The 13,374-nt window shown below is 40.3% G+C and overlaps 1 protein-coding gene across 2 annotated transcripts in view; it reads left to right on the top strand.

The window, feature by feature from the left end:
* The window catches only part of DAB1 (Dab, reelin signal transducer, homolog 1 (Drosophila)), a 452,378-nt gene that overhangs the window by 340,445 nt on the left and 98,559 nt on the right, over positions 1-13,374 (top strand). The window contains exons 4-7 of one of the 2 annotated variants that reach the window (XM_006839820.1): positions 8,189-8,320; positions 8,913-9,032; positions 9,532-9,570; positions 11,079-11,144. In XM_006839820.1, coding sequence (XP_006839883.1) covers positions 8,189-8,320; positions 8,913-9,032; positions 9,532-9,570; positions 11,079-11,144 — 357 coding nt within the window. The remainder of the gene's footprint in view (positions 1-8,188; positions 8,321-8,912; positions 9,033-9,531; positions 9,571-11,078; positions 11,145-13,374) is intronic. The other variant, XM_006839821.1, reaches the window with a different exon arrangement.

Below are 13,374 nucleotides of genomic sequence, written 5' to 3'. Positions count from 1 at the left end.
CATATCTTTCCAGCTGATTTGCCCAAGGCAGCATGTTTGATTTCTTGACTGCTGGTTCCATGAGCAATGATTGTGGATCCAAGTCAAATGAAATCCTTGACAACTTTGATCTTTTCTCTGATTATCATGATGATGTCTGTTGGGTCCAGTTGTGATCATTTTTTTGTTTTCTTATGATGAAGTATAATCCATACTATAGTCTTAGATCTTTATCACTAAATTCGTTAAGTCCTCTTCACTTTCAGCAAACAAGGTTGTGTCATCTGCATATCACAGGTAGTTCATGAGCCTTCCTCTAATCTTTTTGGTGTGGTCTTCTTCATATAGTCAAGCTTCTTGAGTTATTTGCCCAGCATCATGATTGAATAAATGTGGTGAACGGATACAATCCTGGTGCACACCTTTCCTGATTGTAAACCATTCAGTATCCCCTTGTTCTATTCTAATGGCTACCTCTTCCTCTATGTCCAAGTTTCTCATGAGCACAATTAAGTGTTTTGGGCTTCTCATTCTTCACAATGTTATCTGTAGTTTGTTACGACCCATTCCAATGCCTTTGCATCATCAGCAGACCACAAGTAAACATCTTTCTGGTATTCTCTGCTTTCAGCCGAGATTCATCTAACATCAGCAGTGGGTCTGGCTTGAATTTCTGGCGGCTCCCTTTTGATGTACTGTAACAACCATTTTTGAATTATCCTCAGGAAAATTTGACTGACTTATATGATATTAATGGTATTGTTTGGTAATTACTGGATTCTGGTGGATCACCTTTCTTTGGAATGGGCACAATATATATCTCTTCCATCCAGTTGACCATGTAGCTGTCTTCTGAATATTTTGGCATAGGCAAGCGAGTGCTTCCACCTTTGAATCAATATTTTTTGCCCATGAGTCCTTCAGTCTTGCAAGTCGAGGGCTGAGTTTTTTCTTCATTTCTTTCGAGCTGAGCAATGCTGAGCACTGTCTCCCCTTTGCATGTATGAACTCACTAATCCCCATTACAGCACCGTGATGGTGGCTGTGTGCTGTGGAGTCTGTTCTGACTCATAGCAACCCTTCACAGGGCTTCCAAGGCTATAAATCTTTACAGGAGCAGAACACCTCCTCTTTCTCCCATGGAACAGCTGGTAGTTTTGAATTGCTGACCTTGTGGTCCGCAGCCCAATTCGTAACCACTACGCTACCAGAGCTCCTTACAGCACCATGATAGGTGTTCTGTTATTATCTTCATTTTACATGGAGCAAACCAGTAGCCCAAGAAAGTCTCTGTTTCTCTACACTTTTGTCCACACTGGCAATTATTGGTATTGTTCAATTTGAGAGCGATAAAATGACATCTTGTTTTTATCTGGTGTGTTTTATATTACTTGTTTTAATATTCCCAATGGTCTCTAAGCTCCCTGTCATTCTTCCTATTATACAAAAGGTGAAAACAAGGCTCAAGAAGTTACAGTGATGTGTCCAAAGCTTAAACATGGTTTCTTAGGTTTAAAAATAAGTAGAGCTTAGAATTGAATTGCATTCTCTTTGACTCTAGATCCATATTCTTTCCCTGGGCACCACACTAATATTTAGCTAGAGACTAGATAGGTTGTCTGGAAATTTGGTCTTGTCCTTGAGTCAGGCCATCTATGATATCTTAGGATGCCAACTCAGGGAAGAATTCAGTCTGACCCGCTCCAGTTAGCATTTGATGATGAGGTGCTTGGGGGGTTGGTGCAGAGGTTGTCTCCCAGCCTCTCTGGCACTGTGATGCAGCAACCGCATCCAAAAATATGTTAGAAAAGAGAAAGGCCTTTATAATGAGCCTGGGCTCCCTTTGTCTTGTGAGGTTTTAACTACTGTAATTGCTTGTAGTGAATTTTGCCTGTATCTATTTTTACTCTGGATCTATCTGCTTATGTGCTTTTTTGTTTTCTTTTGTTGGTTTTCTATGTGTGTGTGGAGTTTTTTTTTTTTTTTTTTGTTATTGGTGTTAACTCATTTAAATCCTGCTAGATATTTTTCCTATGAATAATATTGCCTCAGAAAAACACGCATTCCATGATGAACACACATACTCACACACAATAATAATATGAAGGCTAAACAGGGTAGAATTTATTCTTTAAAAAAAAAAAGCTAATGATAAAGTCTACAGCAGATGACTTTCTAATCCATACTGTATTTAATTGGCTGTATTGAACCATACTACAAATTAAGTCTTCTCTGTAATTTATTCTGTCAGACAGTAACCCTCCAAACAATTTGATACTTCATTTAAGCATTGGTAAATGGTTCATGCAAATGCTAAGAAAAAGATTTAATGATGATCAGATAAGAAACCCTATGTTCATAGAATGAACCAATCTATGTGAAATGTTGTGAATTAACTTGATCCATTCGTTCAGTGAACATTTATTGAGCACCTACCTTATGTGTGCACATCTTCAGATGTCCTGGTTCACCCTTCCTTTCTTCTTCCTTCTTCCCTCCCTCCTTTCCTTCCTTCCTTCATCAAGTTTAACTTAGCACTTAGTGTGCACAGGAAGCGTTGTTAAAAATTGGAGATAAAACTGAGGAAACCCAGACATGAATCTTTCTTTCAAGGAGCTGTTGTTAAGTGCCATCGAGTCAGTTCCAACTCACTGTGACCCTCTATAGCATTTCTGAAGACCAGCTGGTGGGTTTGAACTGCCAACCTTGAGGTTTGCAGTCCAGTGCTGAGGAGCAAACCTCCAGAAGCAAACCTCCCCCAAATGGGTAGAAACCATATGCACAGATGTTCACCACAATGCCCTGGTCCCAGAACCTGGTCTAGATGCTTTTTCATGCTCAGGTATTTCTATCTAGTATGCCCTTTCCCCCTTATTGATGGGGACTTCTCATTTAAGATGGAGTCTGTGGATGGCATGAACGAATAACCTCTTACCTACTAATCAAGATGTTGGTGGTTCAAATCTACTCAGCAGACTTAGCAATCCTCCTTTGAAAGAACATAACCATGGAACACAGTTCTACTCTGATATTCTTGGCGTTACCATGAGTCAGAGAGACTGCAAATGGTTTGGTTTTTTCAATGTTAGTTTTTATTTCCCACTTATGCTTCAAGACTTAGTCAAGTTTATCCTGGTATTCTTTTCCCATTTCTACTCTGTGTTTATATGGCAGCCTGTACACACCTTTTTAATATGTTACTGTTATTGCTAGTCCGGTTCACAGTGACCCTATATAGGGTTTCTGAGGAGCGAATGTTGAGCTTGAACCATCGACCTTGTGGTTGAAACCTACCTTGTGCTCCAGTGCTTGTCTTACAGGACTCCTACCACTAATATAAAGTTTGTTATATTATGTATTATTTGAGTCCTGGTGTGGTGCTGTAGGATAAGCACTGTACCGCAAGGTCAGCTCCATGGAAACTCTATAAAGGATCGCTATGAGTCAGAACTAACTCAACAGCACTTAATAACTGCAACATATTATATTGCATTGTGGATTGCTGGAGTGCCACTGTAGAATAAGTACTGGACTGGTAACCACAAGTTTGGCAGTTCAAACTCACCAGTTGCTCCTTGGAAGCCCTATATACAAGGTCACTAAGAGTAGGAATTGACTCAACGGCACTTAACAACAACTATATTATATTGTGTCTATTAGTTTCTTTGCATGTTTTATGAGATTGCATAAAGATTGAAGAAGGAACTATGCTTTAATCATCTGGGTAGATGTCACCCAGGATTCTCCGATTACTCCTCTACTGCTCCCAGGACAAACCTTGATGCCACAGAAACTCCTCACAGAATCACTCCTGGTTTGAGCCATTCTTATCACCTGTGGCCAAAGTGTGCCCACAACTCTAGTCTTGGCTTGACTGCTTCCATAGGTACTTCAGATGACTTTGCTCTGGAAAGTGCAAATTCCAGGTCATGTAGTCTTAATCTTTTTCTCTGAGATCCCTGTGGTTGACCTTTTTACCCAATCCCTCTGAGCTCTTTGGTCTGCCAGAATCCAGGATAACTTCAGTTCTACCTCCTTATTCAGATCTCCCCTTCTCTTGCTTAACTCATCCAATCTTGTCAGGGGATGAGGATTTTGTTGTTAGAATAGGGAACCAAGAGTCCAAGGCAAGGAGACCTTGAGTCTGATTCATCGTGTACCCTTTTTTTCAGTGCTTTAGCATTCCAAATAGGACTGCCAATGCCAGGGTTGAGTATTGATTCTGCTAGTACTCTTTCTTGCCCTCAGTTTCTTCATCAGTAAACCCAAAAGTGTTGAACCATCTCATGGCAACATTTTCTTCTGGATCCAGCTGTATTTGATTCTGCTGATAGGACATGGAGCCATTTTGAGGTTCAGTGAACAAGAATTTGTTAGATACTTGAAATAGCTAAGAGGAATATGATAATACTCATACAATTGGGATATTAAACAGAATTCTAATTGTACTTGTATTTCCAACTATCTTAAGGTGCCAGACTGCAAAGCCATTCAAATCGCAAAGTCAGCTGTTCAAGTTCAGAAACCCTATAAAGGGTTTCTATGGGTCAGAACCAGCTTGACAGCACTTAACAACATATTATGTCTAAGGAGCCTTGATGGTATCATGGGTGAAGTGTTGGGCTGCTAACCCAAAGGTCTGTGGTTCGAACCCGCCAGCTACTCCCCGAGAGAAAGATGAAGCAGTCTACTTCCGTAAAGATTTACAGCTTCACACACTCTATGGAGAACTTCTTCTCTGCCCTTTAGGGCCACAGTGAGTTAGCATCGACTCAACAGCAGTGCGTATATTATGTCTTCATGCATAAAATTGGAAAAGTGGGAAGCATATACACCGCCCCCACCCCCAATTCCTAGTCTCCAAATGAATGACGTACTTCAAGAACAATCTTTTTTGAACACATCATAAAATCAACTATGGGAAATGATAATATTACAACTATCTTTAAGTGCTTCATACACACACAACTACACCTTGGGAGGCAATATTAGGTATCGCTCAGGTTAAAAAACTCTTGATTTCAAATTAATGAGGATTTGCAGATAAATGAAAACATCTCCATCTGCTGTCTTGCATGGTAGGTGGTATTTTACCATTGCACAATCATCTCCAAATCTAATTCCAGGAAGATTTCTAATCGCAGTTTAATTTCAGAGCAATATTCCACTTGGCAATCAATAAAGCACTGTCGTCAAACTTTGATTTAATTGGAGACGTGGATAACATTCTTCACATTATGTAGAGAGAGAAATACTTTCAGGAGAGTCAGAGAAGAACATCTTTGTCTCTCACTTTCCCTGCTGCATACCATTCAAGCACACAAATGCCTATAAATCAATACCCCCATGTTGTGTGAATATAAATCTCATCAATTTTGCATCATTAGCACCATGAAAAAGCTACTACTCTTTGAGCAATTTTCCTCTGCTAGCTAAATATGTCTTCTTAATAAAACAAGAATAAATGGATCTTGATTATTTTACTAGCAAACACTTCCTTCTCCTTCAACTTTGTTTAGGTCAAAATCCATTAGAATTATCCAATTGTCTTATTTGCTACTGGAAGGGCTAAAGTGGCAGGGCAATGATTTTACTCTCCAAGCATCATGTCCAGTGGGTATTGGGCAACCTAGGCAGGTCAAAAAGCCAAAGGGATAACCCAAGAGTACTCAACGTTCCTAGGAAATTGATCAGATTGTGGAAGGGGGAAGAAGCAGATAGAAATTATTTATAAGGTCAGAAGCCTGGAATGACGGTAACAGGCTGGAATGTGGATGTTTCAGAAGGTGGTTACAAGGGATCCAGAATGAAGGCCATGAACATCATGAGAGCCCATGGTCCTGGGAGCCTGGCTGTGTGGTGCAAAGTATTAATGACTTAAAAGGATCTTGGGAGCCAAACTAAGAGCTTAGAAAATATCTAGTCCCTGGTTGCTCAGTGGTTAAGAACTCTGTTACTAACCAAAAAGACAGCGGACCCACCAGCAGTTCCATGGTAGAAAGATGTGGCAGTCTACTATAAAGCATTGTTGTTTTGTTGATTACTGTCGAGTCCGTTCCAATTCATAGTGCGCCCTGTATAGGGTTTCCAAGGAGCAGCTGATGAACTTGAACCACCGACCTTGCAGTTCAAACGGCTTTGCAGTTTGTTGCCTTAACCCACAGTGCCACACCTTGGAAACCCTATGGGGCAGTCACTATGAGTTGCAACTGGCTCAATGGCAACTTGGTAATGAACTTGGTAATGGGGACATCCACCAAATATATATATATATATAATCATTCACTCTCTTGTTTGGGTTATTTGAACTCATCACTAATTGTCAATGCAAGAGTTTGCTCAAATATGAGCTAAGGAATGTAACACTAATAACCTGATATAATTACAAATAAACTTGTTAGATAAACTTCATGCCCAATGAAATGTCCACACTTACTAGAAAATTATACAATTTCTATGTAGTATTTCAAAATGTTGAAAACTTTATTACTTTTAATACCCCCATAGATTTAAGAGTCCTGGTGTGGCCCTGTGTGTTAATGTGTTGAACTGTGAAGTTGTTTTGAGCCAGAAGGTTGGCTATTCAAGCTCACCAGCTGCTCCTGGGATACCTTATACAGGGTCACTATGGGTCGGGATTAACTCAATGGCACTTAAGAACAACATAGATTTAGGGTTTTGGGTCCGATAATTGATCTGATCTCTGCAGAGTCATTTGATATGTGAAGAAACTGAGGTCCAGGAAGATATCAGAGATTGACTTGTGTTGTAAGTTTCCCGACACTCAGTGTAACGACTTTAAACCTATCATCTGGAGCCCAGATGCACTTTTCAACCTTTTCAGAATACTGCACTGTTTAATGAGGACTCTAGGTCACTGTAGGTTTAATAAAGGGAAATAACCAGAAGAGGCCCATCACCTAACAGATGGTAAGCTCAGATTATAAAAGCAGGAAAGAGAATTTATTTGATATCCACAATAATGAGTCAGTACAGGGCATGGTGCTAGGACAATAGAGATAAGAAGAACAGAATCTGGTGGGGAAGACAGACAAGGAGTCAGACAATAACATATATATCAGAGAAAGATGAACCATGAAAGCAGGAAGCCCATGGAGCTAGGTGTGACTAATCCCTCAGGTACTTCAGTATTGATAAAGTTCTGTGGAAACACAAAAGAAGAAAGAATTATTTCTAGAGAAAGAGGAAAGGCAAGTCTTGTTTAGGGAAGGTTTCCGAGTTGATGCTACTTTAAATAGCTTTTGAAAGAGCCATAGGATTTGGGCACATGGATAAAAAAAATAATGTGCAATGCAGAAGGAGGAATCAAACTATTCAAAGTCAGAGATTTGTGTGGCCAGACTTGAGTCGGAGTCCTGTTGTAGCACTGTATGATAAGCACTGGACTACTAACAGCAAAATCAGTGGTTCAAACCCACCAGTTGCTCCTGGGAAACCCTATACAGGGTCGCAATGGGTTGGAGAAACTCTAAGACACTTAACAACAACAACAATCTCTTGCCCAAATGGTGACTTGGGACGAAATAGGGAAAGTGTTCTTTCCTCAAGACTCTCTAGCACAATCTTCCAGAAAGTTTTATAATAACTATGCAAATCTATGATACCATGAATGTAAATGGAGTCCCGATGTAGCCGCAATGGGATGAGCGCTGGACTGAAAGGTTGGTTTGAATTGCAAGATTCAAACCCACCATCTGCTCTGTGGAAACCCACCCCTTGGAAACAGGGTCGGTATGAGTGGGAACAAGGACTCTAGGGAACTTGACACCAACAGCAACAATGAATGTAAATAGCCCCCTGGAGTTGTGAAGGCACCATAGCCAGTGGAGGTCCTGAGTATGTAATATGTGGAAATCCAAGCCAGAATTTAGACTAGACTGTGCCATGAAGAAAGATCTAGCAAAGCCTACATTACTGAATCTGGTTCTGGCAAGCGCAATGAAGCCCTTGCTGCAGATGTCACTCCGGGTATGAGCAGTCCTGTTTATCTCTCTGGTCACAGCATTAAGACCAGGAAGGGGAGACTCCATTTCTCAAGGGCAGGCACAGCTCCTTCCTCCCATCTGGACCAAACAGCTTTTCCAAAACCCTTCGGGCTTGTTCACACGTAGCAGAAACACATCTCTTATTGATCAACAGCTCAAAGGGAAAGTCCCATAAAATATGCTTTTCCTTTTGTCTCTGATAGGCTCTTCAGCATCATCATGCTGTTCACGAAATTTCCTACATTGCAAAGGACATCACAGACCACCGGGCTTTTGGATATGTTTGTGGGAAAGAAGGGAATCACAGATTTGTGGCTATCAAAACAGCTCAGGCGGTACGTATTTTTTTACCCAAAGGGGGTGTATTTTCACTTTCGGGAGCAACACGGTGACTCTGTTGGTCTTTGAAAGCCCACTCTGATGGTATGAAATAGAGATGCATCAATGCTAGAAAACGAATAGCCTTGGAGCAAGAAAGCATGTTCATACCCATCCAGTTTGTTTTTGTCTAATGGGTATTTCCTAATGACTAATTATTTTCCTTTCTGATTAAGCTGGATGTGGGAGCACAGTATACAAATAAATTTCCTTGTGTTCATAGCCTCATTTAAAAAAGAAAATAAGAGAAAACAAATAGCTGTTTTGCATACAGCCTACCCTAATTTCGTTGTATTTGAAATTACTAATAAATAAAAGTAATGCCTTTTATGCTTATGATTATTCTGAATTTGCAAATATAATTAGTTGAAGAAATGAACTTTAGCCTAGATACAATTTGCTAAACCAATATAAACAAGGTAGAATTAATTAAGGATAGAATGTTTTCAGTTTAATAGAAAAGCGGAGGGTGGCGGGTTGTAGATGGCAAAAGCAAAAAAATCGGTCGCTGCATTGCCTTATTAATGTGCTGACCACCTTTTACTTCAGGCTGAACCTGTGATTCTGGACTTGCGAGATCTCTTTCAACTCATTTATGAATTGAAGCAAAGAGAAGAATTGGAAAAAAAGGCACAAAAGGATAAGCAATGTGAACAAGCGGTGTACCAGGTATACCTGTGAACTTATCCTAGTGCCAGAGAAGATTGGGGCTTAAAATAAACAGATGTGAATACTGCCAGTCAGGGCTTGTCCTCCTGCCTCCAAGACGAAATACACAAAGATGAAAGGTTCCGTGTAAATTGCAGGTACCCAAAGCAAGCCATTAGAAACCACCTCTTATTCTCTGAGATTCTAGACATTTTAGAGAAAGTGAAGTCTTTAATCCAATAGAGGAAAATTTCAGGGGAGGGGGGCTAAAGAAACACAATTGCTTTTGTTGTTGTTAGCAACTGGGGCGGTGGGAATCGGAGGGGTGAAGTATCTGTGTTAAGGGACTGGGGACTGCAAGGGTTTTTGCCTTTTTCTATGTGTTTTCTACCTTAATGACCCACCAGCCTATCCTCCCCAGAGCTGGTTTTTCTGCTTTCCTGTAATTTCTGAATACAGTCTCACATCTCTTCCTTTGTGTCCTCTGCCCTTCACCCTCCCATCTCTCACTCTGTCATAGACAATTTTGGAAGAGGATGTTGAAGACCCTGTATACCAGGTAATTTTGGGAAAAGTCGGGTTTTAAGTTCAGGATGGGCTAGGCCGGAGGCACAGCCCTTTGTCTCAGACCTCGAAAAGCCACTGGAAAGGGATCAAGATCATTTCTGAGTGTGAGGTCTGCCAGCCCCTCCAGGATGGAATTTCCATAAAAACGAACAGAAGTTTGGCTGGCACCAATAACGTGGGATTTGGAGACATGCCTCTCCCTTCTTGCCCCTGCCTCTAGCCCCCTCCACAATCTGTAAAACTTTGCTCCCAGAGCTGAATGTTTTCAAAAGCCTCTTGAATATTCTGAGTTCATTAGAGAATGAATAATGAGGAAGCTTCTCCGAGTTAAGAGCTGGAGACAGGAAGTGACATTTGGGCGGCCTTTTAACACAAGTCCACGAAATGGTTTGTAAGTTGTAGAAAGGCTAGGAAGAGATGTCCCTGGACCCGATTAACCAGGCTGACCCTCTTATCACAGGAGCTGTTGTGAGGGAGGAAAGGGTGAGCTTGAACCTAGAGGCCGCTCTGTCCAACAAGAGTGTACTCTGTTCTGGCATTAAGAACTGAAGCCAGTATCAGGCTGAATTGTGTGCTCTGGTCAAGCAGAAATGGAGAAAGAAGGAAAGGGGAGACCTCTCCTTCCTTTGTGCTTATACCTAGGGAAAAGGAGTTGCCAAAAATTGACTTAGTGGACTTCACAAAAGAACTTCTGCAACATACAATTCTGACATACACATGTTACGTGTATTATGTATGCATGAAGCAAATGCCTACTTTCCTCAGAAAGCTGAGACTGTAATGATGAGAGTAAAATAATATGGATAAGTCGAAGGTGAAGATGTTTCTAGTGTATATGGCGAAGAAATTCAAAGATGTTCTTAATGAAAGGTCCTTGCTTGAGGATCCTGAGGAATGAGAATTCACTGGTAATTTGAGCTCAGTCCTTAACTTATTACTAGCACACAAAGAATAAGGAATGTTGCCCTATATGAATTATTCTGGCTCTTTAGAATGTCTGAAACATACAAATAAAAAATGTGATGTTCCATATTTAAAATAGAGAGTCCAAAGTAAGGTGCTATTTATGGATGTGAGTAAGTTGAGGACTTCTGAGCACTTGAGGGTCAGCTGTAACCCACATTTTACGGGGCATCCCAAACCATCCCCACAGATCTCATTCCGACAGGGATACCTGCACTTTCAGACCTTGCTGAGATGGAATGTTATAGAAAGAAGAGGTATTATCTCCAGAGCCACCTGCAGGGGCCACGTAATCATTGATAAAGGGCTGACAGGCAGCACTTTGGGGCTTTTCCATAAAAAAAAAAAAAAAAAAACTATACACACAAGTGCAAGCCACATTCTGTTATTACAACCAACTAGTGGTTTCTTGAAGGTGTTTTTCTCTTGTGCCTGCTTCTTTAATGCTCATTGTGATTTGTATCTTGAATTCCAAATGCTGTTTTCCTCTTTCTTTTTCACCTCTGACCTGTCCTCTCGGGGCTGCTCCTGTAATAGTACATTGTGTTTGAGGCTGGACATGAGCCAATCCGTGATCCCGAAACAGAAGAAAACATTTATCAGGTATAGAATTGCTTACTCTCTTATCAGTATACCACTAGCAGCATATGCACTGAAGGGGCTTAAGAATTAAGGAGTCTCTCTTTAAGTGGTCCACAGAGCTGGCTTAGTCATTCCAGGCTTGCTAAAATACTTCTGCATGAATTGGCTTCCAGGTCCTCTACAATTTAACAGTTTTGTTTTTATATCATTTTGGCTGGGGGTTTTTATTGTTGTTTGTTTTAATTTACTTGAATTTTTCATACCTTATTGTTGAAATGTTTAGTGGCCACATGGGAGGAGTGTTTTAATTTTTAATGGATCGTAACTATTTTAAGTAGACATAAAAATCGAGCATTCTATTAAACTGAAATATATTGCAGGGGCATTGTCCATATACAATTGGGTCTCTCATTTCTCAAAATAATGTGCTCATCAAATTCCTTTAAACAGTCAGCACCACTGCTGAGAAACAAAGTGGCAAAATCAAAAATGCTATTTGGAGTCAACTTTGGGAATACTACCTGACTAGTAGAAGGAAGAACTGCTAAGGTTTCATCCCTTTTGAAGAGAAGATAAATGAATATTCTTCATTGTCTACTATGTGCAGTATACTGAACACATTTTCAGCTCATTTAATTCTCACAAAAAAATGTTGTAAAGTTGAAATTTTTAACCCCATTTTTACATGGAAACTGAGGCTCAGAGAAGTTGCTTAGGTCCCTTGGGCTTGTATAACAATAGGAAGCCAGAATGCAAACCAGGAGAGCTTTTGAAGGCAGAGTCCCAGCTCTTCTTACCCTGAGCATAGAAGCACATCAAACAAATCAGACAGCTTCTAATTTTTCACTAATTGGAATCTTATTCTAGCTTGAAATGTAAACATCATAGGAGAAAGAAAAACGTAATATGTGCTTTTAACTTTCTTAATTTGCTTCGTTGTTTAGACTATTATTATTCTTAGTACACGTAGTATAAGCCACCACTTACCATTGAGTCGATGCTAACTCAGGACGACCCTGTTGTAGCAAAGCAGCAGTGGGCTTCCTAGGGTTTTCAGTGGCTGTGTTAGAAGCAGATTGCCAGGCATTTCTTCCAAGGCACCTCTAGGTGGACTGGGCTTTACAACCGTCTGATTAGCAGCCAAGAGTACTAACAGTGTGCGCTACCTAGGGACTCCACTTGTCATGTAGTATCGTATAATTAAAATAGAATATATTTATAGTTTCTGACAAATACATAAAACTTTAACTGACCAAAATATAATTTCAGTTCTACCAGCAACTCAATAAATAATTATCTAAGTATTTTTATCCACTCAGTCCATCTAATCAAGTTTAAGGTTGTACTTTGAGGTTTTGCTTAAAGGCATCGCTTACAAAGTTTCCATTCTGAAATGCTGTATTTTGTCTTCATTGTCAGATTTTAAAGTCTAACCTCACAGTATCTGAATATGAGGCCCAAGGAAGTATTAACTAGTCATGAAAAGAGATAACTTGTTAAAATAAAATTGATCTTTTCAATTTAAGAGGCCTCTGAATCCAGACTGAAGCTGGCGTTGGCAGGGTTCCCACTATGGCCCAAGGGGGACGAGTGCAGAGGGGACAGCCAATATACTAGAAAGAACTGCTTAAGGAGGGTGGAGAGCTACGTATGGTTGTGGGATAGTACGCAAGACATTTCCCTTTCTGAAGCAGAGTTTTCCCAGTTATAAAATAGGATAATAATATGTCTTTAATCAAAAGATTAAATTTCATTGTGAGACTGAAACAAAGTCATATGTCAGTGCACCTTCTAAACTAAGCCTGGTGTACAAATTAGAATGCCAAGAAGAAGTGTCATCTTCAACTGTAAAGGTAGAAGTTTTGTAACAAAAATGTGGGGAGCAGTTAATCTTATAGTCCAGGAACAGAAGACCCTAGGACCATCAAGGGAGAAGAGCACAAATGAGATGTGGGACCCTATCCAGAGAAGCAGCAACACCAGAGATGGAGGCAGAGTTGAGGACATGGAGAGGGATTGCAGCTAAAGACTCATGTGCGTTGGAGGCCAGGAGGCAGGCTTGCAGAGTGTGCCCTTTGGTTGTTTAAATGATTATGTATTCCTGAGTGTTTTTGTGTACATCAATAACAAAAACAAATAAATAGGGAATAGAAGCAAATACTGTTGAATGGTGATGCACAGAGGAGATTAAAACCATTGAAGTGAAACGATGAGTGTAAAACAGATATTCTCCCATGTAAACTATCACTCA

The sequence above is a fragment of the Chrysochloris asiatica genome, unplaced genomic scaffold (genome assembly GCF_000296735.1).
Source record: "Chrysochloris asiatica unplaced genomic scaffold, ChrAsi1.0 scaffold00026, whole genome shotgun sequence".
Classification (NCBI taxonomy): Eukaryota; Metazoa; Chordata; class Mammalia; order Afrosoricida; family Chrysochloridae; genus Chrysochloris; species Chrysochloris asiatica.
This window is presented reverse-complemented; position numbering and strand designations above follow the sequence as displayed.